Below are 23,485 nucleotides of genomic sequence, written 5' to 3' on the forward strand. Positions count from 1 at the left end.
GCAACGCCAGAGCAAAGATCACGCTGGATCCTGGCGTGAATATCACTCAGCGGGCCTCCGTTTGCATGACAACCTCGCGGCGGTCCTTTTCTTCATCGTGGAAACATGGACGCTCGGCGCATTGTTGTGGTTGCGGTTTGCTGTGAGGCAGAATTACACAAAAAAAAAAAGTCTACACACCCCCGTTCAAATGCCAGATTTTCTGTCCTCTTCCCTAAAGAGGAGACCAAACTAACTCATTCCAAAACTTCCTCTTATGCAACTCGATTAAAAATTTGCTTTCCATCTTTTTGAGAGCTGAAGTAAAAATAAACAACTGAGATCACGCGGTTGCACATGTGCGCACACCCTCTTACAATTGCGCATTCACAACCAACTGATCACATTCCAATTCATGTTCAATGGGAGTCAGCACAAAACGGCCACCGCTGAGAGTGCCTCGAGAGTCAACCCCAAATCAAACTCGGCTCTTCTAATAGGCTTTTCCTGACACTGCTTTCACACACACACGATGGTAATATACAGGCGGGGGGGGGGGGGGGGGGGTGGAGGACAATACGCAAAGTCCCATTCACGAGATTGCTTTTGCGATGACAAAGCAAGTGAGGAATGCTGGCAACTCATGAAAAGTAAACGAGAATTGGATAACACTTGCATTCGGCCTTTACTCATTGCATGTTTTATGCAAACTCGGTTTTTAATAAGCGGCGTGTCCGTCTCGGTTTTGACACATGTGCGTTGTATTAAAAGCAGTCAGCGCCAAACACGTGATGCCGTTTTTATGCATCTTGGAGACGTACGGTACTGAAAGGCCAGTCGGTGCGTGCGTGTCAGTGGCCGTAAACGGTTGGAATCCATTCAACGAATACAAACATTCACGCTCAATGAGTTCACCGATTCATATCGTTGCTTCTCATCCAGTTCCGCTCACGCTAACGAAGAGCGCGACAAATCAGACGCGATCTCCAAAATCGAGTGTTGATGCGGTGGGAATTTTAAGCCTTCAAACATCTGTTCGTGCCGCAACGCACATCTGTCATAGCGGCGCATTCCACAATGCTCGCAGTAAACCTATTTTTCTCCGCTCTGTGGGAAGAATGACTCTTTATGTTAGCGACCGCAGTCTTAGTTGGGGGGCCTCGACTGCCTCATCTTTGCATCCGTGATGCAAATCTGGACGTGCGACCGTTTGTAAGTAGTACAACGATCCACGATATAGCGGTGGAACGCGATGCATCCCGCCCTCACTGCATTTGCGCGCATCTTTCGGATCCGACATCTGTTTCCCTTCTTTCTTTTTGAACTGCAGTCCAAGCGCACGGCACCAATGCGGACACGCGATTACAAAAGCAGGTGTTGGAAGGGGGGGGGGGGCGTGGGCGGCCGTTGACGGACGCCGTTACTGCAGCGACCTGCAGCCGCGGTGTCCACATCAATCAAGTCCAAGCGTGTGATGAAGAAGTCAACAGATAGTTGGGTGGGGCCTTCTCAGTGGGGGCATCCTAAAAAATAAAAAATAAAAAACCCCGGCAACCAAGTTTCACACGGTTTTATATCTTCGACACACGTGTGAGCAAAAAGTACCTGAATTTATACGAGTGGCGTAACCAACATGAAAACCAAAGCGCTGCCCACCGGTGAGAAAAACACAACAATCGTGGAAAAGAAATCAGAGTCATTGCAAATATATTTGTGAGAACAAGCATGCACTCTGGGAGTGTGCCAGAGAAGAAAGAAATAAGACATGGGGGGTGTGGGGGGGGGGGCTGTTTCTCTGCATTGTTGAAACAAATAACAGCAGCAGGCCACGTGTCTCCCGCTTGAAGCTTTATATTGGAAATAAATTGGAACATGATGCACGCTCATCCCCGATGAAAGGAACTGCTGGGAATGTTGACCTCGAAGGAGGCACGGGATCACAATTCTTTGCTTGCGCTTGCACTTTGATGAAAAAGAGCGGAAATCGGCCGCGGAAATCGAGACGATCCGGCATTCTTTTTGGTTTGGGATGTGGCTCGGCGCGGCCCCATTTGAGACTTCAGTGAGCCAACGAGTGCGCCAGTCCGCCCGCTGGCCAATCCGGCGCTTGATCACCTTCGACTTTCAGATGGATTGTTTACTTACTTTGACAAATCATTGCGCGGCAGTTAGGTGCAACGGAAGCAGCGCATTTCATTTCAAGTGAGTCGCGAGCTCTTTGACTCGGGGGCGAGTCGGTCTCGTTTCAGCTCGATGAAGTGTCAAAAGCTACACCCGTTAGTTGGCGAGCTCCTCGCGAGCTCCTCTACGCCCGAGGACGGACGTTCCCTCCGCGTCCAGATAAACGCTCGACAGACACCGATTTGGAGGGATGCAAAACTTTTTGCTTTTGCCAGCTTGTCGGGTGCTCGCCTTCCCAAAAGGAGAGAGAGGAAACATTCCCAGGCTTCGAGCGAGATGGGAAAGGAAAAGCGGCTCTTGAACACTTCCCAGACTCGCGCGTGTGTGTGTAGCCCGCCTGGGGAGAAACGCACGCGCGTGCACACACAAAAGCCTTCTTTTGGAGTCACCTGCCAGCGTCCAAAGTCAAAGCTCTTTCCCTGCTTCTTCTCCCTTTTGCGCCGCTCCCTCCCTCTCTGCATTTTTCACAGTCTGAGGCATCCATGGACCCTCTGGCTCCGCCGCTCTCCTCAGCGACTCGGAAAGCCGGGAGAACTTTGTGAACCGCGCTGAAGAGAAAGCATTGGATGGGACGGCGGCGGCGGCAGCGGCCTAACTCGGGAACGATCTCCAATCGGTGTCGGCTGTGCCTTCGGGCGACAAACAGTTCCCAATCGCTACCCGCCAAGCGGCTTTGGAAGCAACTTTCAGGCCCAGTTGGAGGTTGCTCAACAACAATAACAACAAGCGGCGGCGGCGGCAGAGACGGGAGGCTTCTCGGGAGTCACCGGCGGGACCTTTGAGTGGAGATTCACCCTCCCGCCCCGCCCGCCCCTCCCGGGTGGCGCGATGTGGGGTCGGCGATCCCCCGGCCTCCTCTTCCCCCTGGCTCTGCTGGGACTCCTGGCGGGGCTGGCCCACCTCAGCGCGGGCTCAGCCGGCGATGACGAGGACTACTACATGCAGGAGCTGCTGACGAGGGAGCGGTACGCCCGGGTCCAGATGCCGCAGGGGCCCGACCGGCCGCCCGCACAATACGGCAAGAAGGCGGCCAAAGGCAAGGGAGAGGCCGGCAGGCAGGCGGGTAGGTGAAAAGCGCACCCCGCGCGCTTTGTCGACTGACAGTCACGTTTCGGGTGCGGTGCATTTGCCGCAGTTGGAGGTGGTGGTGGTGGGGGGGGGGGGGGTTCGGGTACGGGGTCAGGCTGAGTTTCGTGGCATGGCTCAGTCGGGAGGGCGCTCGTCTCCTAACCCGGAGGTCACGGCTTCAATCCCGAGGACCACGTCGAGGTGCTCTCGAGCGAGATGCCGAACCTCCGCTCGCTCTCGACGCCGAGTCGTCGGCGGTGTCGAAGCGCTTCGGCTTCCGAGGCCGCGCGCTTTCTGCGCCAAAACAGAGGCAACGGGAGCAGAGCCAAGTCCACTTGGGCTTCTGTTGAAATGACCGCGAATAGCAAGAAGGGGGGGGGGGGGGCTTTGAAGAGCTTCTCTTCCGGCGCGCCGCGACACACGGTAGCGCAAAGAGCTGCCGGCGCGTCCGCTGACGGGCGTCTGGTCATCGAGAGCAGCTGTGCGGCACAACCCGCCCGTCCGCTTCTTCCTTCCGACCTGGTCAACGTCCGTATTGCGGATGCTTGGCCACTTGAATGCAAACATTTCCCGCCAACGATCTTACCCCGCGGACCCCCCCCCCCCCCCCCCCCCCCACCCCCCTCGAACACGTCAATCCAAGAACCGTATCGCCTCCGCGCATCTGGAAGCTGCCAAGCTTAACTTTCTGAATGCGCTTTTGCGGCAGCCGCCGATGACCTGATGCGTTCCTCCGTGCGTGAGTCGGAGGATAAACACTTTCAGATGTCGCTAATCGCATGAGTTTGCTCTTGACGTTTGGCTGAATGAAAGGAGGGGGGGGGGGGAAGAAAAATGTTCCCCTCATTCCATCTTCAGTGGAATGCGACTCCCCGGCCCGGCCGTGCCTCTCGTTTGACGGATGGGCGATGGGCTTGAGGCCGCGAGTAAAATATCTCTGGTCAGTCTCGGGCTCAAGCACGTTCGGCCCATCGCGAGCGTTTCCTTTCTCACGGCCAGAATTCGGTCCCTCAAACGTTCAACCGAAGATAAAAGCCAAAGCAAATGTGCTCACGTGCCAATCTGCATTTTTTCCCTTAGACAAATCGTCCAACAAAAAAGCGGAGAACAACAAGAAGGCGAACCCGAAAAGCCCAAACGGAAGCTCGCAAGGGGGCGGACAGCCGACAGCGTTTAAAGGCGGTAAGAAATGATTCCGGAGGCCAATCCGGATTTCCAACCACGTCCAGACGACAAAGGAGAAAATCCCTCGATGCTAAAATGGCTGCTTCAAGCCAAAATGGGAGACTCCGTGAACGGTCTTTTCTTTGCTTGGCCGCACGCACAAAGCATCTTCTCGGATGTTTCGTCACTCTTGAGCGGGTAAAGCAAGGGGAGAGCCGGGGGGGGGGGGGGGGGAGCGTTGGGCCCAAGCCACAGGGCATTCCGGTGCCCAAAAGCCCATCCGATCTTTCGCTTCTTTTTGGCTTTCTCGTCGCCTCTGCGAGCACTTAATGGCCGACGTCCGCTCCAAACTCCACTTCCAGCTGCAAAATGAAAACATTCCTGCGTGATGTGCAGGTTTTTTTTTTTTCCCCCTCCCCCTCGGATATTTTATGGCGGCTCGAGTTTTCCAAAGCAAATGCATCCAGCGCGCTGCCTCGATCGATGTCGAAAACGACAATACGAACAAACGAACAGGCCCGTTTCTGAGACGGGCGCGCGTCTTCCTCGTGCTACTTTACCCAGAGTGCCCTCCCATGGGACTGGAGACGTTGAAGATCGACGACTTCCAGCTCCACGCCTCCACCACCAAACGCTACGGCCTGGGAGCGCACAGAGGTCGTCTCAACATTCAGGTGAGGCTTGCGACAGAAAGAAAAGAAAGACGTGAGAGGTCGGGCCTTTCGGACGGGCTCGACGCGAGCGCGAGGGGGCGAAACCGCTTCGCTCGAAACGGCTAGCCCATCTGCCTGCGCGCCGCAGGCCGGCCTCTACGAGGACGACCTCTACGACGGGGCCTGGTGCGCCGGCAGGGACGACCCGCTGCAGTGGCTGGAGGTGGACGCCAGGAGGCTGACCAAGTTCACGGGGGTCATCACGCAAGGCCGCAGCTCCCACTGGTCGTGAGTACGCGCGCACGCCGAGCCGCAGATGGTCACGCCGCGAGGATCAAACGTGTCCGCTCGCGCGTGCTTGCTTTAAAGGTGCGCGTGGGTGGGTGAAGGGGGGGGGCTTTTCGAAGACGTACCAGACGAACATCATCCGCGTCTGCATCCGCCGCGGCCGCCGTGACACGGGCGGCGACAATCTCGCTGGACGGTTGTCGGATGATCCGTAACGGCCCCCCCTGCAATATCACAGCAAAGACAAATAGCTGGTTAGCGCCACTATTTCGACCGTTGCTGCGCTCAACGGGAAAAGAATAAAGAACGGAATGGGCCGCCTGCGGCTCGCAGGCCGTACTTTGCCCACCGCCGGAATCCTGCTCTTCAACAATTAACAGCGACGAGGCCCTTTGCTTTGGAGAAGAAGCGCAAGAGACCGAATCTCCCTAGCAATCAGCTCTGCGCTCCGCGTAGCCGTCCGAGCTCGCGCCTTCGTTAGCCGAGCCCGGAATTCTTTATGGGGGGGGGGGGGGGGGGCAGGAATCCCCGCCGAGCTCCGGCTCGCACGTCGACGACAGCATTCCGACGGAGGCGCGACGGGACATCAGATTCTCCGCGCTCTGAATTTGTCCGCGTTTTAGCGCGTCGCGTCGCGCTTTGAAACGGGCGCGCGCTCGGTGTTGTTGAACAGGAGCGACTGGGTGACGTCCTACAAAGTCATGGTGAGCAACGACAGTCACACGTGGGTGACGGTGAAGAACGGCACGGAGGACATGGTGAGGAGCGCGACCGCCATGAAAAGGCTTCCCCGGCGGGACCGAAGGCGCCGAACGCGTCCTGACTCGGCATCTCCTTTGCCTCAGTAGATCTTCAGAGGAAACAGAGAAAAGGAGATCCCGGTGCGCAACATTTTGCCCACCGCGCTGGTGGCTCGCTACATCCGAGTCAACCCTCAGTCCTGGTTCAGCAAAGGCAGCATCTGCATGAGGGCCGAGATACTCGGATGCCCCTTGCCAGGTCAGCCGCCATCGCCGTACGACGTGTCGCCGGAGGCCTGTCGCTCGTCGGCTTTTGAACGGCCATTTTCTCGGGACCCCCGCAGACCCAAATAATTATTACCGCCGGCGCAACGAGGTCATAACCACTGACGAGTTGGACTTCACGCTTCACAGTTACAAGGAGATGAGGCAGGTCAGTCAAAAAGCTCACCGATGACATTTCTTCCCAGGCTCGGTCATTCGACTCCATCGGGCGTAGTTCTCGTGAACCGCCGCGTGCGGGTTTTTCCAAATTGACAACGGCCTCCGTTCGGTGATGCGCTACCCTCCCTAAAAAACAAAATCCACGTGTCAGAATTTAGAAATGCCCTCTCTCACTGCTCGGGTACACCACCCGAATTGTAAACCTCCCGTTCAACCTTTGCTTACCTCCAAAATGATTTATTTTTAATTTTTTAATCCATGTGACAGTTTGAATCCAGCACTTGAAAGCGGACAACAGCTGCGTAGGTCACCGTGCATACACAATGCGAGTGATTGAGAAACACAAGTGCGCCTGAGGTGCTCACAGCGTCCCCAACGGCTGTCGTGGACGACGCTTTACCGCCAGTCGCTTCCTCGCTTTTTTTTTTTCTTTCCGTTTTTGATGTGGCGCCTTGAAACACTCCAGCGGAAGCCATCAAAGGGCAGCGAAATGGACCGCCTCCTTCTTGAATCTGCGGCTTCAAGGGGAGGCCCTGGCAAAAGAAAGCAGGCGCTATTTTTAAACACCCCCCCACCACCACGCCCCCACCGCCACCACCACCTTTCCACCACCTCTTCCCCGCCCAGCCCCTTTGACATTTCTTTTGAGCGCGCAGGTCGCTGATAGCGCGCCTGGCCGCCAAGCTTGCCGCTCGATCTGGCCCATCGTGGCTTCTCCGATGGAGAGCACCCCCCCCCCCCCCCCCGCGCCGGAGTCAAAGATGAGACATGACGTCTTTTGCTGAGCAGGCAGAATAAGAATGTGCTCGGGTGCTTCAACATGAAGGTCCTTCAAGGAAAAAAAAAAAGTGGTGGTGGTGGTGGAGGTCAGGGCCAGCAAGGCCTCTTGTGCAGGGCAAAATTCAAATACTTGCGAAATGAAATGCTACAAATAGAAACGGTCTACTGTCTTTCTTTGAGAGCATTTCTCTTGGCTGCATTGATTCCATAGTTGTTTTTTTTTTTTTTTTAAATCCAATCAGATTTCAGCCGATAAGTTGTCATCTGCTCGGCATTGCCAGCCGACCAACTTGATGAGTCCGTTTTATGCGACACCCGCTTTCATGCAACATGACAGTTTGGGCTTTTTCTTTTTTTGGGGGCCGCACAGCTGATGAAGGTGGTGAACGAAATGTGCCCCAACATCACTCACATCTACAACATCGGCAAAAGCCACGGCGGCCTCAAACTGTACGCCATCGAGATTTCCGACAAGCCGGGGGAGCACGAAGCGGGTGAGTTTCTTTGCACCCGTTTTCCAAGCTGCTCCAAGGGCCATCGAATCGTCGGTGCCAACGCAAAAGCTTCAGGCTTCAGCTAGCGAGCAAAATGAAGAGAGGGGGGGGGAAAAAAAAAGTCAAGGAAACGCCAGTTGGAACTTGCAACTTGAGGTTAAGACCCGAGACTTACTTGCGCCTCCGCCGTCTTTTTTTTTTCCTCTCCAGGTGAGCCCGAGTTCCGCTACACGGCCGGTTCCCACGGCAACGAGGTGCTGGGTCGCGAGCTGCTCCTCCTGCTGATGCAGTTCATGTGTCTGGAGTACCTGTCGGGCAACCGGCGGGTCCGACACCTGGTGGACGAGACCCGCATCCACCTGCTGCCGTCCGTCAACCCCGACGGGTACGAGAAAGCCTTTGAAGCGGTAGGTCCGCCGCGCTGTCGGCCGGGTGGGACGGCGGGGGCTGCGGCCTGTCGCCTGTCATCAAGCAAACGACCGCAACGCGCAATCAAGGCAGCAACTTCAAGCTCAAGCTCGGTTAGGGGGGCGGGCAAAGCGCGGCCCGCGGCGGCCTTTCATCTGGCCCGACTGGCATTGACGTGATCAAGACCCCTGTATTTGTTTCACTCGTGGAGAAGAGGGGCTGGCGGGGGGTGGGGGGGGGGGGTTCTAAATCACAAATGAAAATGCATTTCTTCATTTCATCTGATGAAATCAGTGGTTGGTTATTTTTACATGCGGCCGAGAGTCACGCCGAGCCTTTTGTCGTTGCCCCCATGAAACCGGAGGGTTCCGAGCTGAGCGGCTGGTCTCTGGGCCGGTGGAGCAACGACGGCATCGACATCCACCACAACTTCCCCGACCTCAACTCCATCTTGTGGGAGGCCGAGGCCAAAAAGTGGGTCCCTCGCCGGATGGCCAACCACTACGTGGCCGTTCCCGATTGGTACCGATCCCAAAACGCCTCGGTGAGTCCGGCTTCGACTGGCCGCTTCCTCCGGCCATTAATTGATGGTGGTTTAGTCGAGTTTGCTCGAGAGCATCGCCACGGAATGTGAACTTGCACCGTTCGGCCACTTTTCAACGACAGCGGATCCGGCCAACTGAACACGTTTTTGCTTCCGAAAATGGGGCCTTTCCTTTCAATGGGCGCATTTTCCATCCAATTGGCTGCGACTGAAAAGGATGGAGACATTTTCCTCATTCGGCCCATCGATTCAGACCATTCCAACTGCAGACATCTTTGCAACTCATTTCCCACCAGTTCTTTATGACTCAAGAGTCCCGAGTCAGCCCCTCCCTCCAATTTGGCCGATCCCACAGCAAGCCCGGAGAGGATTTCCAAGTAGAAGAGGGGGGGAAAAAAAAAAAGACGCAGGTGGGCGTCGAAGCGCCGTCTATTTCAGGAGCAGCAGCAGCGTCGTCTGACAGTGACAAGTGGAAGTAGAATCCGGGCGTCGATAAAAAGCTCGTTGGCAGTGACGCGACGTTGTCTGGTGTGAGTCACGCACTTGGGGGGGGGGGGGGGGGGGGGGTGCAAGGATCCCGGCCCAGAGGCATCAGGATCATCGTGCTCTCATCAGAAGGGTGCTTCATGGGGAAAAAAAGTTTCATATGGATCAAAAATGCCAAGAAAGGCCCCACAGCATCACACTTTGTGGTAAAATCCCCCCCCCCTGAATGCTTTCCTAAAAGCCCACCTTCACATCCCCCGCCGCAGGTCGCCGTGGAGACGCGGGCTTTGATCGGCTGGATGGAGAAGGTCCCCTTCGTGCTGGGCGGCAACCTCCAGGGGGGCGAGCTGGTGGTGACCTTCCCTTACGACAAGACCCGCTCGCAGGGCGCCACCCGGGAGCAGACGCCCACGCCGGACGACCACGTCTTCCGCTGGCTGTCCTTCGCCTACGCCTCCACCCACCGCCTCATGACGGCCGCCAATCGGCGGGTGTGTCACAGGGAGGACTTCGCCAAGGAGGACGGGACCATCAACGGCGCGTCCTGGCATACGGCGGCAGGAAGTTAGTCAGCGCAGCCAAATGCGCAAAAAGTATCGGGACACCAGCCGCCGAAAGGGACGTCGCCAACCAGCCGTTCATGCACGAGCAATGTGTCCCGATACTTTTGGTCCGTGTAAGGATGACGCCGTCATGGAGACTGTGTGTGTGTGTGTGTGTGTGTTGGCAGGCATGAACGACTTCAGCTATTTACACACCAACTGCTTTGAGCTGTCCATGTACGTGGGCTGTGACAAATTCCCTCACGAGAGCGAGCTGCCGGAGGAGTGGGAGAACAACCGCGAGTCTCTTCTCGTCTTCATGGAACAGGCAAAACACACACATGCACACGCAAACAAAAAACAAAAACAAAAGACAAACGCACCCGTCTGTGAGGCACGTCGGACGGAGGTTTCTTTTTGCGCGTCTGCCTTCACGTGTGCCTGGCCAGGACACGTCGTTGTCCAGCTCGCGAGGACGACGAGCGTGCTCATACACGGACCAAAGACGACGATCAAGGATATCGAAGAAATGCTCAAGCGGCTTTAAGGAAGGCAGATTGAGCATTTATTCCATGTCAAGGGTATCCATCTTAGTTTTGTACCAGGAGGCCTAAAGTGGCCCTATTAGCGAAATAAATAAGAGTGCCCCCTTCCGCCCCACCAAGCCACCCCCACGCTAACGCCGACTTTGAAGCTAGGTGTGGAAAGAGAAAACAAAGAATAAAAAACATACTGGACAACATACGGTGTAAAAGAAACATCGGAATTGTTAGCTTGCATGAAAGTAGAAAGGGTCGCCAAGGTTGGTGTCTTCTCAAGCCTGGATGGATGTTCGCGAGCTCAAATGGCACTTGTTGTTGCGTCCACGCCACAGGTGCATCGTGGGATCAAAGGCATGGTGAGGGACCTGCAAGGCAACGGAATAGCCAACGCCACCATCGCCGTGGAAGGCATCAGCCACGACGTTCGCACAGGTACGCAAGCGCTGCTCAACTTGTGTTTTTCTTCATCACACCGTCTTTTTTTTTTTTTTTTAGGACAACGCCTAGAAATAAACGCGGCCTTCACTGCCAAAATGCGCTAACATGAGCCATTTTTATTCTGGAAAACATCGCGTTGGAGGCGACGCACTTGCAAGCAGCCACTTCTTATTTCCGATTTTTTGGGGGCATATTGCTGCATGGGGGGAAAAAAAAAATGTCAGTCTGTATTTCATATCTGGAAACGAGACACATTCCGGAGATCCATTCCCGCCTGCGGCATTCGCACCAAGATTGAATTTGGTGCACATTCACGCGGGCACAGCCGTCCCGAGCGCTTTGATCATTTGTGACCGTTGCGCTCCAGCCGCAGACGGCGACTACTGGCGCCTGCTGAACCCGGGCGAGTACCGCGTGACGGCGCGGGCCGAGGGCTACGGCATGGTGAGCAAGAAGTGCGAAGTGGGCTACGAGATGGGGGCCACCCGCTGCGACTTCACGCTGGGCCGCACCAACCTGTCTCGCATCCGGGAGATCGTGGAGAGATTCAACAAGCGAGGCGGCGGCAAAGCGCCCGTCGGGCCGCCGCACGCCCGGCGCTCCCGCGACAGACCATCGGGGACTTAATGGCGGCCGGAAAAGTGGGCGACGTTTGGAACTCGGAGCCGTTTGTCGGTCCCAGGCGACTTTTACTGTCAAACGGACACATCAGACAAAAGAGAATTCAACATTGTGGAGAGCAAAATCATTTCATTGACCAAAAATCCGCTCACTTACGCTAAGAAGAGCAAACGCCGCAGACGGGCTAACGAATATGAGCACGGACGTTGCGTATAGCGAGAAGCCAATGTTAAAGCGCGACGTGGCGGGGGAAGGACGTATGGGACGTACTCGTCACGTTTCCGAAAGCTTTGCTCTTTTCTGTAAATAATAAAAGAGCCAACGGATCGCCTGCCTGACCTCACCTCATGTATGTACATAGAGGGCCCGTTAAGTTATGTAAACCGCGACAGAGGCAATGCAAGCGATAGGCGCGTTGCTTCGCATGAAATAAAGTCCCAAAACTCCACTTCAGATGCTATTTGGCTTTTCATTTCCTCGCAAACGAGTCCAGTGTCGAGGTTGGCGGCGTTCGCGAAATAGAGAAGAAAGCGACTCTTCTAACGTTGGCGGAATCGTTCGTTTTCTTCATTTGATGGAAAGGAATCGCAGCCACCGTCTTACGTGGGACGGCTGGCCAGCATGAAATTTTCCTTCGTTGCAAAAGAGAGAAAAAATAAAACTCTTTCACGCGATGAAGTCGGAAAAGGAATGGCTTTTTATTGAGGTTTTCTTTCTCACGACAACGACCGTCACCAGCTTTTTGGGCGAGTGAAGTTGGACACACACTTCCGAGACAGCCAACTCGCCGTTTGTCAACAATAACGAACGAACAGGACAGGAAGCGGACAAACGTCGGTCTAGAAATCTCTTCATCGCAAATTCAAATGTTCTTGCGGTTCGTCCTTCTTGAGAAGAGAAATAAATAAACAAAGAAATGCTTTTTTTTTTTTTTTTTTAAATAGCATCGAGTCGTCTCCCTGAGGGCCCAGAACGGATCCAATCAGCCCGTCGCAAAGCACAATCAGTGGAGGCAGAAAAAAAAGAAAAAGAAAAAAATCAGATTCGGCATTTTTCCATCCACTTGTAGAGGAAGAAAAATCCTCGTGGCTACCTGCAATCATCTGGATTAAGATGCACTCCAGTCCAATCAAGGGACCTGCTCCGGAGCGTCCAGTGCTCCGTAGCACTCTTCAGGACGGAAGTGACGTGGCGGAAGATTCGGTATAGCTACCCTGGACTCCATGAGGCTCTTGTGAACTTCATCCGCGGCGGTCCTCCGACAACCGCGGCTCCAACCGGGGGTCACCGCGCCCCGGGTAAGGCGGCGCCTCGGCCCTCCGGGCCCGGGCCCGACTCGTCGGAGGAGCGGCAGCGTTTGAGCAGCCGGTCGGCGATGTCGCCGCAGGTCTTGCGGTACTGGTGGCGCAGGAGCGAGTAGACGAAGGGGTCGCAAGCCGCCTTGCTGTACGCCAAGCACTTGGACAGCGCCCCCCAGTGGGGGCTGATGGGCACCCCCGGGAACAACTCCACGATCCTGCGGGCGGCAGACGCAAGGCCGATCGCGAGCACGTCCCGCTTAGAAAATAATGTGACGACTCGCCGAGCGACGCGCTCGCTCACCGACCGGGACTTATTTACGTGCGTTCTTTCACGCTGCCGAGTGCCGGGGGGGACGGACGAGGGGCTCTCCCAAAAGTGTCCTCGCTCACCTTGTGATGACGTAGGGAGCGAAGCAGAGCATGAAGGTGCCGATGAAGGTGCTGATCTTCCTGGTGGCTCGCTGCCGCCGCCGCCTCTGCTCCTCCAGGCAGCGCTGTCGAACGCTGCAAAAACAAACATTTGCTAAGGGCCGAGCGCTCCATCTCGCTAAGGAATAAACGTTGCGCATGGTCACGCGCGTTCTTTGCGTGGAACGGAAACTCCTCGGTGGAGGTAACAAAACAGAAAGGACTGCCGTCACGAAACGGCTCAGTTAACTTCCTTGGTGGCGCGAGCAAAAAAGTCAAAAGGAGCGTCAACATCATTTGCATGATGAAAAACGACACTGTAAAAAAAAAAAAAATCGATTTGGGGGCCTTTGGGGAGGGTGCCATCACAGCAATTTAGGATGGAACAATGTTCAAATATTTCCTTGGCAGAGGCAAACTAAAAAAGTATCAATGTTATTATTTGCGTGCGAGGGGCTTCTTGGCGAGGTAAAGACTTTGTACCATAGAAGGTCCTCTGCCGACTGTCGGCAACGGCTGACGGGACAGAGTTCACCACCACCATCACCAACAACCCCCCCCCCCCCAAAAAAAAGACTCGGGGCGCTATTTGGCGGAGGGCGATGAGCTCGTACCTGGGATGGATGTCCACCAGCAGCACCAGCGTTTGCATGGTGATGACGTCGATCCTCCTGCAGTGGAAGCGGGCCACTTTGAGCACTTTGAAGTAGGCCACGCACAGCACGACGAGGGACAGCAGGAAGGTGAAGGAGTGGAAGAGGACGCTGAAGACGGCAAACTGCGCGCGGCCGCGCGGCGGCGCGCCCAGCGTGCAGGCGGCGTAGAGGCGGTGGTAGCCCAGCCACGAGAGGCCGGCGGCGGCCGCCGAGAAGCCCAGCGAGTGCGCCCAGGTGTAGCCCAGCACCAGGGCGGCGTCGCGGCGCCGCATCTTGGAGTGGTAGCGCAGCGGGAAGACCACGGCGAGCCAGCGGTCCACGCTGAGCGCCGCCATGCTCAGCATGGCGTTGGTGGACAGCAGGGTCTCCAGGAAGCCCGCCGCCCGGCACAGGGCGTCGCCGCCGGGCTGCGCGCGGCTCGCCAGGGCGCCCAGCGTCAGCGGCATGTTGGCCACGGTCAGCAACAGGTTGCACAAGGTCAGGTTGGCGTTCAGGAGCCCCGGAGCCTGCTTGCGGATCTCGGGGCTGTACGCGAAGCAGATCAGCACCAGCGCGTTGGACAGCAGCGACACCACGATGACCGCCAGCACCGAGGCGAACACCAACGCCTCGGCGGCGTCCATCATCCTCCGAAGCCGCGCCGCAAATATATATATATATTTTTTTTAAAAAGAAAAAAGGAGGGGGAGCGCGAGAAGGGGCGACACTCAGCGGCCGCGGTCGACTGCGCGCACCCGCCACGCTCCCCCCGGGTGCGAGGAGAAGCCCCCTGCTCTCCTCGCCGCTACATTGCTTCAAAGACGAGTGAGCGAGCGCGAGAGAGAGAGAGAGAGAGAGAGAGAGAAAGAGAGAGAAGGCTTCCCTGCGTTTTGCTGTTTGTCGTTTGTTTGGGTGAAGAGTCAAGCGAACGCCGCGTCTGGCGGAGGGCTTCTGCGGACCTGTGATGCGCTTCTCCGCTCACTGTGTGGGCTTAGTCCAGCAAAGACTCTCAGACGCAGATGCACACTTTGGCATAGGAGGGTGAAAGCTTTGATGCTCTGTTTTGGCACAAAATGCACAAAGAGGTCATTTATCAGCGAAGAAACGACAAAAAATGTGAATAATCCTCGGTAATGCAACTCTCCCTCGATGCGCAGTGCTTTTGACATCCGTTTGAGGCTAATTCCTCGTGTCAGATGAGTGAAGGAGCGCACTGACTTGACAGCGCGCGAGAGGGCCCGCAGCTCTCCTCCCTTTTCGCCACGCCGGCGTCCGTTTGAACGGGCTGCCGCTTCCCATCCCACACTTGATTTCCCGCCGACCGACGGGCCCGCGCCAACCGGCTGAACGTGAGCCGCGGGCTACGCTCGCCTTTTGAACGTGAGCTCGGGGTTCCCCTCTTGGAGAACGTCGACGACGTTTGCGAAGGTTCGTTTCGAAAGGTGGGGAAAGTGTCTTGACACTTTTATGGGGGAACTGGAAGGAGGAATCAAAGCGTTGACAGTCAGAAGAACCAACAAATGCGACCAAACGAGCGTCAGCCTCTGCGACGTTGTGCAATGTTTGAACAATGAATTTAGTGATTCTTTGGCGTACCACTGTGGGGAACCCGTCCCCTCTCACGGACCGCAGAAGAAAATGTGGGCACAACATACCACATGTTATGAGACTAGACAAGTCAAATCCGATAAACGTAACTTCAACATACAGAAACATTTTCATTCTATGTATTTGTTGTATTTTATCTGCGCGTACGGAGATCCCATTCGACACCGAGATGATTCAATGTACGATTGCATTTATTTTCGGTACCGGTCTTCCCCCTTGATGTTATTTAGCCAGTCAGCATTGCATACGATGATGCCGAATAATTACAATAACTACGCTCGTGTTCCTTATTTTATCAGTTGAGGACTAGCTAACGCATTAAATGCATGATAGACCATTAGACCGCACAGGTTGAATCCATTTTCTCAGGAAGTTTAGGTAATATCAACATAAAGCTATTGTTTATGGACACAAAATGAAGCCCCAAATCAGCCAACATAATACGGTCATAAATGGGTCAATGAAAACGTTACGGTATGATACAAATGACTATTAGTAACATATCACGGGGTTACTAGAGCTTTTTCTGAATTTAATGATGTAAACGGAATGTCCTGTGAAATGACAACTTTTAGCATTTTGACAAAACGGAACATTTTATCATCAGTTCAATAAATATTTTTGAATTCGGTGAATGGTTAGGAAATACACCGCATGTCCTCCAACTCCCTAAACATTTAATGGCAAAACGTAATGTTTGTGGACAGATGTACAGTCGTGGGATTGTCTAATCGGGTCACGTGCTCAAATCGGGTCATTCAATCGCTGTCGCCCTCTCGCGAGGCATTGCGGCATTACCAGCATGAGCAATAAAAAATATATATATACATATATAAAAAAAGACTTCCTGAGAAGAATTTAATCTCTGGCGCACTCTTGTGGCGCACTCGAGTGTCTTAAAAAAACTCGAAACAAATTCGTCTCGAATGCAGTAAGAAGCTTTTTTCTGTAGGTGGCAATATATATTTACAATTACTGGATATGAATGGTCGTTTCTTTCCTCTTCTTTGGCCATAAAACATGCATTCATTCATTTTTCTTTTTAAAAAGAAAGGTGACGTCTCCCAGTCCAAACCTAAGTAAGCATGAACAAACTTGTTTCATGATCAAACCGTGAAGAAAACATTTCCGAAAAACACTCCCGTACTCGAGCCCCTTTTTAATGGTGCCCAAGTCTGTTGTTTGGTTCGAAACGAGAACACGAAGCAGCGCTCACAACTGTGAAGCTTTCATCTAAGTGAAGGCGTTTCAAAACATCTCCTTACTTGTTTAAAAGGTGCTGGTCGGGCATCGTCGTATCTTGTCATCAGTTCAGCAACTTGCATCGCTTCAACAGCAACTCTTCATTTTCCACCCCCATGGACCGTACACTATGTTCCATCCATCTGAGGTTGTCTGAAAGTTAGCAAAGCTCAAAGCAACAACAAAATTAAAAAAAAAAAAAAAAAAAAAACTACCTTGTGATGTGTGGATTTTATGTCACCTCAAAGACAAAGCGTCCGCTTGGACATTTCACTGCCACAGCCTCAGGTTTGGCGTTTTGTTGTTGTTGTTGCAGGAACCGAGTGGTTTTCTAGAAAAGGAGGAATTTCCGTAAATATTTGTGAGCAAGGTCTATGCCGGGGGTGTCCGAAGTCGGTCCTCGCGGGCCGCCGTCCTGCCTGTTTTCCAGGCCTCCCAGGAGCAACACGCCCGATTCAAATCATCAGGATCGTTGGAATGCCGCTTCAGAGGTGGCTGTGAAGCTGATCGTCTGAATCGGGTGTGTTGCAAAACAGGGGGGACGGTGGCCCCCGCGGGCCCGCAGCTGGACACGCCCGGTCCGCGCGAGCACCTCTGTCCAATGGAGTGACATTGACTTCTGCTGTCCTGTACTGCCATTTTGGACTTGCATATCGCACTCTCCCGCCTGCAAGCGGAGGGTGTGTTTTTTGTCCTAAAAATCAACCCGAAACCTCGCGGTCCATTTCATGAGCAAACTCAGGAAATTAGAAAGCGGCGATAAGAGGCCGACAACCTGAGGCGTAGCGGAAGGCATGACCATCCGATTATGAGCCACGTTCATTGTGAATATATTTAGCAAATTAATGGCCAGGAGGGGGGGGGGGGGGGGGTAAAAAATAAAAAATGGAGACGGAAGACCTGATTCATTTGTGGCTTTTTCTGCTAAGAAGTGGATTTGTCAAGTCAAGAATCCCCAAAGGCTGCGGTCTTTTCCGACCACTCTCTTCCCTCCGCTGACATGAAAGGGTCCTTGAAAGTGCAGGTGATTGCGACCCGCTGACAATTTCAGGCCATTTGCTGGAGGTGGCCCGGCCAGCTGCCGACCTCCTCTTACACCTCCCTGACGACTCACGTTTGATTGGGCCGGTGAAGTTCTTTCTTTTTCCTCGCTGTAAATTCAGCCCCGGGGGGTGCCCCCCCCCCCCTCGTGTTAATAATTGAAGGAGTCCAGCGGTAAATGAATGGCGCTATTAGCCCACTTTGCCAAATGAGACACTTGGTTTCAAAGGATGGTTTAAAAATGGAAATGGCGGATTCAACAAGGCGAGACGCCGAGTGTTGGATACAGAAATCCATACGCCTATTATTGTATCAACTATATTCATTCGGTACACTCGCTCCGCTGGCCGCAACATTTATCGGTCCACCAGACCCGCCTACTCTGACGAAGGATGCGAAAAATGCTGCCGCCTTTTTTGGGGTGAGCATCAAGCGTGACCTCTTGTTGTGAGTTTATGTTCAACGTATGCAAATGTTCTGGAACGGATAAGTCAAATCCAACCGAACTGTGGTTAGGAAGTCATACTTTCACGTACCACCCACACTTTGAGATGCTCCAAATAAACAACAATGGTAATTAGTCAGTCCGCCTCTTTTCTCTCTCTCTAATGGTTCGTTACAGCACTGAATCAGTCACGCATTCTAAAATGAACTTCGCATCGTTTGCGCGACTCGAACAAACCGACAAATGCGGCCGCAAATAGCAAAATGATTCCAAAAGGTGTCAATGGCGGACAATATGAAAGCACAGCGCCGCTTTGGTGGTGCACCTCTGGGCCGCTATCGCTTCTGCTTTAATTTAATCTCTCTTTATCTCCCTCCATTGTTTGTCTTTTATTGAGGTTGCGGCTGCATTGCGTTATCGCCGCCGATCTCCAAGATGAATCTTCAAAAGTGAAGGTCAGGAGGAGCAGAGTGGCCTCTTGTTTATTGGCTTGCATTCAGCCCCACGCGCGGCAGCTGATTTGGCTATCTGCTCTCATATTAAGCTCTTTCACGCCCGTATTTGGGGCCGCGCGGATATTGTTTGTAAGCGCATGGAGATACTTGCGGCCGCGAGCGGATTCAAATACGCCACCCTCGCTTTTGTAATATCCTCTCGGCAAGGATGCGAGAATGCTGTTGATCTTTCTGTTGACGAGCAAGTTCAGGCGGGAAGAAGTCAATCTCCTTCTTCATCTCGGCCCCCAAAATATATATTACATTGTAAATGCGAGTCCGTACCAGGGGATTTGTATTGATATTATTTGTCACGAGCCGAGAACAAACAAACGGGAGACCTGCCTGTAAATGCTTTTATGTCCAGGTTGAAAAAAAAAAATGCTCCCGCCCACCTTATAGGGTGTTTGAAGCACTTTGAAATGAATTCATTTCACAGTGTGGTCTTTTCATAATTTTAGAAAGCTCATTTTATTCCGTTACTTCACAAAAACAATGCTCGGTTCTCTCTCTCGATTTTGTCAACGGGACCGACGCCGCCTTCAAGTCAGCGATTTGACGCCTCCATCCACATCCATTTTGGGAGCCAGTCCATTGGCATTTTACTCTTCCCTTAGGTTTCTGTTCGACAGTGACAACATCAAATTAAACAAGCGACAACAACAACGACAAAAACTATTCTAAACTGCATTCTAAAGAGCAAGCCATTTTCAATACTTTGGGGAAGTCGGTCATTTGTTCAAAAACAAATCACGGCGGCGATCCACCCTCTCAATTCTCACCCTTGTCCTCTTTTCAGGCGGCCGGGGCAACCCCGCTTCTCCCTTGTCGCGGCTCAATTAAATCACTGCATTTGTGGACCCACAAGAGTACGCCAGGAGATAGTTTTTTGTCGCACTGACTCGAGGGAGGCAAAGTGATCGAATTTCAAGTTTGATCCGTGCATTCTGCCCTCCCTCCTACCAAGGCAAAGGAATCTTCTGCATCGACATCAAAGCGTGGCGAGGTCTGGTGTCGGCTCACGACCAAAAGTGGCACTTTCAAGTGAAAGAAAAGGATCAGAACTTGAGCAACACCCGCATCGAACAATTTGAAACGACCCTCTCAAGGCCATCACAGTAAAAAAAAAAAAGAACTTTTCAAATAGCTCGTGTCAAACGGGCACACTCGTGTCCGAGGTCCAACCGATTGTCCGGCCAATGGTTTTCATCCAAAGCGCAGGCGGGGTTAAGAGAGTCACCAGGGCAATTTACATGCAAATTTCCAACACTTGTCGGGGCTTCCGAAACTTGCCGAGTGGCTGCTCTTCAATAGAAAGGCCGCAATTATGTTCGCGTTGGGGGGGGGGAAGAGGACAGGTGCCGAAAAACACAGCTGGCTCCTCGTGTGACCCGCTTCATCGACGGAGAGCTTCGCTTCAATCTCCCAACACACATGCAACGTGGGGGGGAAATTGTTTGGAGGAGCCCCTTTAACTTGATTGGTTTACACAAAGTGACGCTAATCGTATGCGGCAATTGTAGATTGTGTAAAATGAGGTGGGGGCGGGGGGGGGGGGGGGTGTTGAGGCATTTCCAATCAAGGATCGTTGCACACCGAATACAGAAAGCGACCAAATTCAACCCCTTCAAAGCAGAATTTCACCAAAGGTGAGCGATACCACTTCAGATTTGCACCGAACATCGGCTGCGCTTTCCATACCATACCATCCATAAATCTGACTATCAACGTACAAGTTGGCATCAAAGTGCTCTCTGGTGAGAGGAGAACGTCATCAAACTTTTTGAACTGAAAGGATGAGTACGGTGGTGTCCAAACTATGGCCCGGGGCCACTTGCCACCCACCAAGAGTTTTCCCAAAATGTACTTTTGACCGCCTGTCCGTAACGTGGCCCCTGAGCACCAAAGTTTGCTGCGTTGAACGGTGACCGAGAGAGTGAAGGTGACGCGCTCACCTCGTGCGTTCGCAGGTCATCTGTCTGGCAGCAGGTCTTGAGGCGCTCGGGGACGTGGGATTCCATGCGGCTTCACGAGGGGTGCGGCTACATTGCGCTGGACCGCAGCCAGACGGGCACGCTGGAGTTCTCCACGCTCAAGACCATGCGGGGGGCTGCTGGAACACACCCCTCAGGTCGGTTCGCCGTGCGGGTTCGACCGAGGGCAGCGCCAGTCACGACAGCAGATAGGCCCGTCGATGGCAAAAGAAGAAGCGATTGTCATTAAAAGGCTTTCGGTAATTCGATTTTCCGGATGAATGCCACGGTGGAAGTAATGTGCCCAAAAGACCAGCAGCGGGGAGGAGCACGTGAAGCCTGGCTTGGTTTGGGAGTGACTGCTGAATTTCTTTCAGGTCACGCTGCAATTCAGATTTTTTTAAAACTTTTGTGGATGTTTTTGCGTGGCGCAAATTAAACATGATGGAAAGAGACAAAAGAAAAAAATGCCGCGAACTGGATGCCTTCAGATTGGAATCGGGCCTCTTCCGAAACCCCGTTATGTCTCACATACGTGGCATTGAGAGTCAAGCGTGAACGCGGTGTTGGAAAATGGCTGAATAAGAAGCATTGGCGCGTTTTGTTTTGTTGGCAAGCTGAAGGGAAACGGTCATTTTGTTGGTGAACTTGTAAAAGGTTAAACAAAGGTCAGCAGCCTTGTTGACGCTCAACTCGGGGCTTTCTTCGCCCTTTAGCCACTTGTGTTGTTGCTCTATGACCCAACGGATCATTCAATGCTCGCCCACGGGGCAAGCACTGACACCAAAAATCGATGACTCCCGAAGAAATATGTGTCAGTGGAAGCGGGTTTTATCCATCTCGTCTTAAGTCGCTCAGAGTAGGACCGAGCATATTTTCGAGCGCAAGGGCCACCTTGGGTTTTGCACAGGTCTTGTGTCGAGGACTACATAGATATCATACATACAAACAAGTCGCCACAGTTCGTTTCCCTTAATGCAGCTGTCTTGAGATACCCGATTTTTAATTTTGTTTTACAAGCCAAAAAATGAGTTGTTATTGCAGCTCGCTGACAAGTTCGGACCTTCTCAAGTCTGTGTGATGCCGCCCCCGGGTGGCCAAGGCGCACACACCAGAAGGAACAGCCCAACGTTCAGTCATCTTGCTTATGCTGCACAAGCTGCCAAAGGGGAGCTGGAGGGCTTTTGCGATTTGGGGTTGGGGGGGGGGGGGGGGGGTCAGTTCTGGAGTCAAAGGAAACCAGATACCTCCCCGAGGCGCATTTTGGAGAGCCCGGGAATAAAGCCTCCTTTTGATTTGTGACTTGTAAACAAACAGGCCGCAAGATGTGCGATACGAGCCCCCTCGCTCGCTCACTCAGCCGTCACTCTGTGTGTGTGTGTGTGTGTGTGGGCTCAAGGTGCGTTTGCAGGGGCGCAGTCAATTACTCTGTGGAGGAGAAAGGGTTGTCTACCCCCTCCCCCAAGTCGCCCAAAGTGGAGAATGATTGAGTAGAGAGGCTGTAATTTATTAATTATGGTCTATATTCTTAGACCACAGCTCTGGCTTCATTCAATTTGAATAGATTGAGCGGTAATTACTGTCTGTGCGCGCGCATGTAAGAGTGTTCGGAATGAGTCAACTGCAGGTTACGTACAGTGTGTTTGTCGTCTCCTATGTCACGTTGTTCAATGGGAAGATTTTGAGAAAAGCGAGCGGATACGTGCTTGCTGTTGGTCTGTGGTTTTATCCTGCGCAGTTCTAGAGAGACAGTGGTGGTGTCTCAAATAAGAGGCGAGTGGAGCTACAAGGGCTATTCTGGCCAATTAATTGGGATTGCTTCTCACGAAGGAAGCAGAAGGCTGATGAAATAAGTTTTGGGTGGGGGAAAAAAGCACTCCAACCGAGTTGATGGATGTCAACATACAACGCTGACAAAAAAAGTTTAGACACTTTCGGATAGGTCTTTAATGAATGCGCTTTGGCTACAAACACATTATTGTAAGGCTGCAACGATGATTCACGAGAGTAATCTGATTATCAACAAAAAAAAAAATCAAAACCCGGAAACAAAATCTCCGCCTTGCATCCCCGTGACTATACCATGTGTGAGACATATCTGCCTTTCGAGTCAAAGCAATGTAACTCTTTCATTCGCTGCAACCGAACGGTCGGCTCTCTCCGCGCCATGAAATTAGCCTCTATTAGCCAAACGGGTTTGCTTAACAAAAATAAATAAATGGAAATTGCGGCCAAAAGTGAGCACGATGCTCAGCTTTGTGTAATTGCAGCGTCGCTCTCGACGGGGAATTGGAAATAATAATTGGAAATAATTTCCCAGCGCGTGTAGGAAGCCAGAGAAGGGCGGCGATCTGCGCAATTACACGCCGCGAAGACGCCGGATGAAGCCGCCAACGAGCCGCTCGAGTGTCCCGGCGTCTGCTCGCGCGCCGATGACTCAATGCTGCTACCGTACGCCTTGCTAGTTGATGCCAGAGGGCCCTTGTGGCTCACTTTTGCTAATTTATGGACACGCGACGTGGTGAGGGTTCATGTTTTGACACATTACTGCTTCACTCGGGTTAAAGAAAACATTAATATTCATTGGGAAATAATTTATTTGACTATGGAATGAAGTGCATTGTGTCAAGACTTCCCCGTTTGAAATCATTGTGGGGGAATCATAACAAAGCGCCCACTCAGAGACAGTGTAGCCAACTAATTTTTAGGATGTTGCTAAAGTGTTGAACTATTTATTTGTTACAGCTGCAGCTGTTGTGAAAGTGCTATATAAATCAGGATGTATTGTATTGTATTTAAACGCCACAGCCTCCCCGCAAGCAGCTGAGTTTGTCTGAAAAGTTGCTCATTTCGGCCACAAGTGCCAGCTTGGCACCTAGATATGCTGTGACAGGCCCACGGGGTACTTTTGGTTAAGAGTGCTCAAGACTGCAGAACCAACTGACTATTTACAACAATGCAGTCAA

The 23,485-nt window shown here is 52.9% G+C and overlaps 2 protein-coding genes across 2 annotated transcripts; one reads left to right on the top strand and one right to left on the bottom strand.

Moving 5' to 3' along the window:
- Positions 1 to 2,903: 2,903 nt before the first annotated feature.
- cpxm2 (carboxypeptidase X (M14 family), member 2) lies at positions 2,904 to 11,820 on the top strand. The gene is made up of 14 exons (XM_086139193.1): positions 2,904 to 3,223; positions 4,309 to 4,410; positions 4,957 to 5,066; positions 5,194 to 5,333; positions 6,007 to 6,091; positions 6,182 to 6,332; positions 6,418 to 6,506; positions 7,668 to 7,791; positions 8,002 to 8,198; positions 8,564 to 8,743; positions 9,496 to 9,793; positions 9,960 to 10,099; positions 10,646 to 10,745; positions 11,119 to 11,820. The coding sequence occupies exons 1-14, from the start codon at positions 2,989 to 2,991 to the stop codon at positions 11,376 to 11,378; spliced, it is 2,211 nt and encodes a 736-aa protein (XP_085995319.1). The 5' UTR covers positions 2,904 to 2,988; the 3' UTR covers positions 11,379 to 11,820.
- Positions 11,821 to 12,051: 231 nt separating this feature from the next.
- Positions 12,052 to 20,662, bottom strand: LOC147189376 (G protein-coupled receptor 26-like). The gene is made up of 6 exons (XM_086139191.1): positions 20,502 to 20,662; positions 16,782 to 16,897; positions 16,590 to 16,709; positions 13,696 to 14,774; positions 13,064 to 13,177; positions 12,052 to 12,888 (listed from the first exon to the last, which is right to left on the bottom strand). The coding sequence occupies exons 4-6, from the start codon at positions 14,361 to 14,363 to the stop codon at positions 12,657 to 12,659; spliced, it is 1,014 nt and encodes a 337-aa protein (XP_085995317.1). The 5' UTR covers positions 14,364 to 14,774; positions 16,590 to 16,709; positions 16,782 to 16,897; positions 20,502 to 20,662; the 3' UTR covers positions 12,052 to 12,656.
- Between the last annotated feature and the right edge of the window lie 2,823 nt (positions 20,663 to 23,485).

Source organism: Hippocampus guttulatus, chromosome 19, assembly GCF_054856545.1.
Source record: "Hippocampus guttulatus isolate MCC_2025c chromosome 19, RoL_Hgut_1.0, whole genome shotgun sequence".
NCBI classification, from domain to species: domain Eukaryota; kingdom Metazoa; phylum Chordata; class Actinopteri; order Syngnathiformes; family Syngnathidae; genus Hippocampus; species Hippocampus guttulatus.

Excerpts from the sequence above, each read along its gene's own strand:
- cpxm2 (XM_086139193.1), top strand. The coding sequence starts at position 2,989 with ATGTGGGGTCGGCGATCCCCCGGCCTCCTCTTCCCCCTGGCTCTGCTG. Across the intron at positions 5,067-5,193 it reads GAGGTCGTCTCAACATTCAG|GCCGGCCTCTACGAGGACGA; the intron begins GTGAGGCTTGCG and ends TGCGCGCCGCAG. Across the intron at positions 6,092-6,181 it reads AGAACGGCACGGAGGACATG|ATCTTCAGAGGAAACAGAGA; the intron begins GTGAGGAGCGCG and ends TTGCCTCAGTAG.
- LOC147189376 (XM_086139191.1), bottom strand. The coding sequence starts at position 14,363 with ATGATGGACGCCGCCGAGGCGTTGGTGTTCGCCTCGGTGCTGGCGGTC. Across the intron at positions 13,178-13,695 it reads CTGGTGGACATCCATCCCAG|CGTTCGACAGCGCTGCCTGG; the intron begins GTACGAGCTCAT and ends TTGTTTTTGCAG. Across the intron at positions 12,889-13,063 it reads GCTCCCTACGTCATCACAAG|GATCGTGGAGTTGTTCCCGG; the intron begins GTGAGCGAGGAC and ends TGCCGCCCGCAG.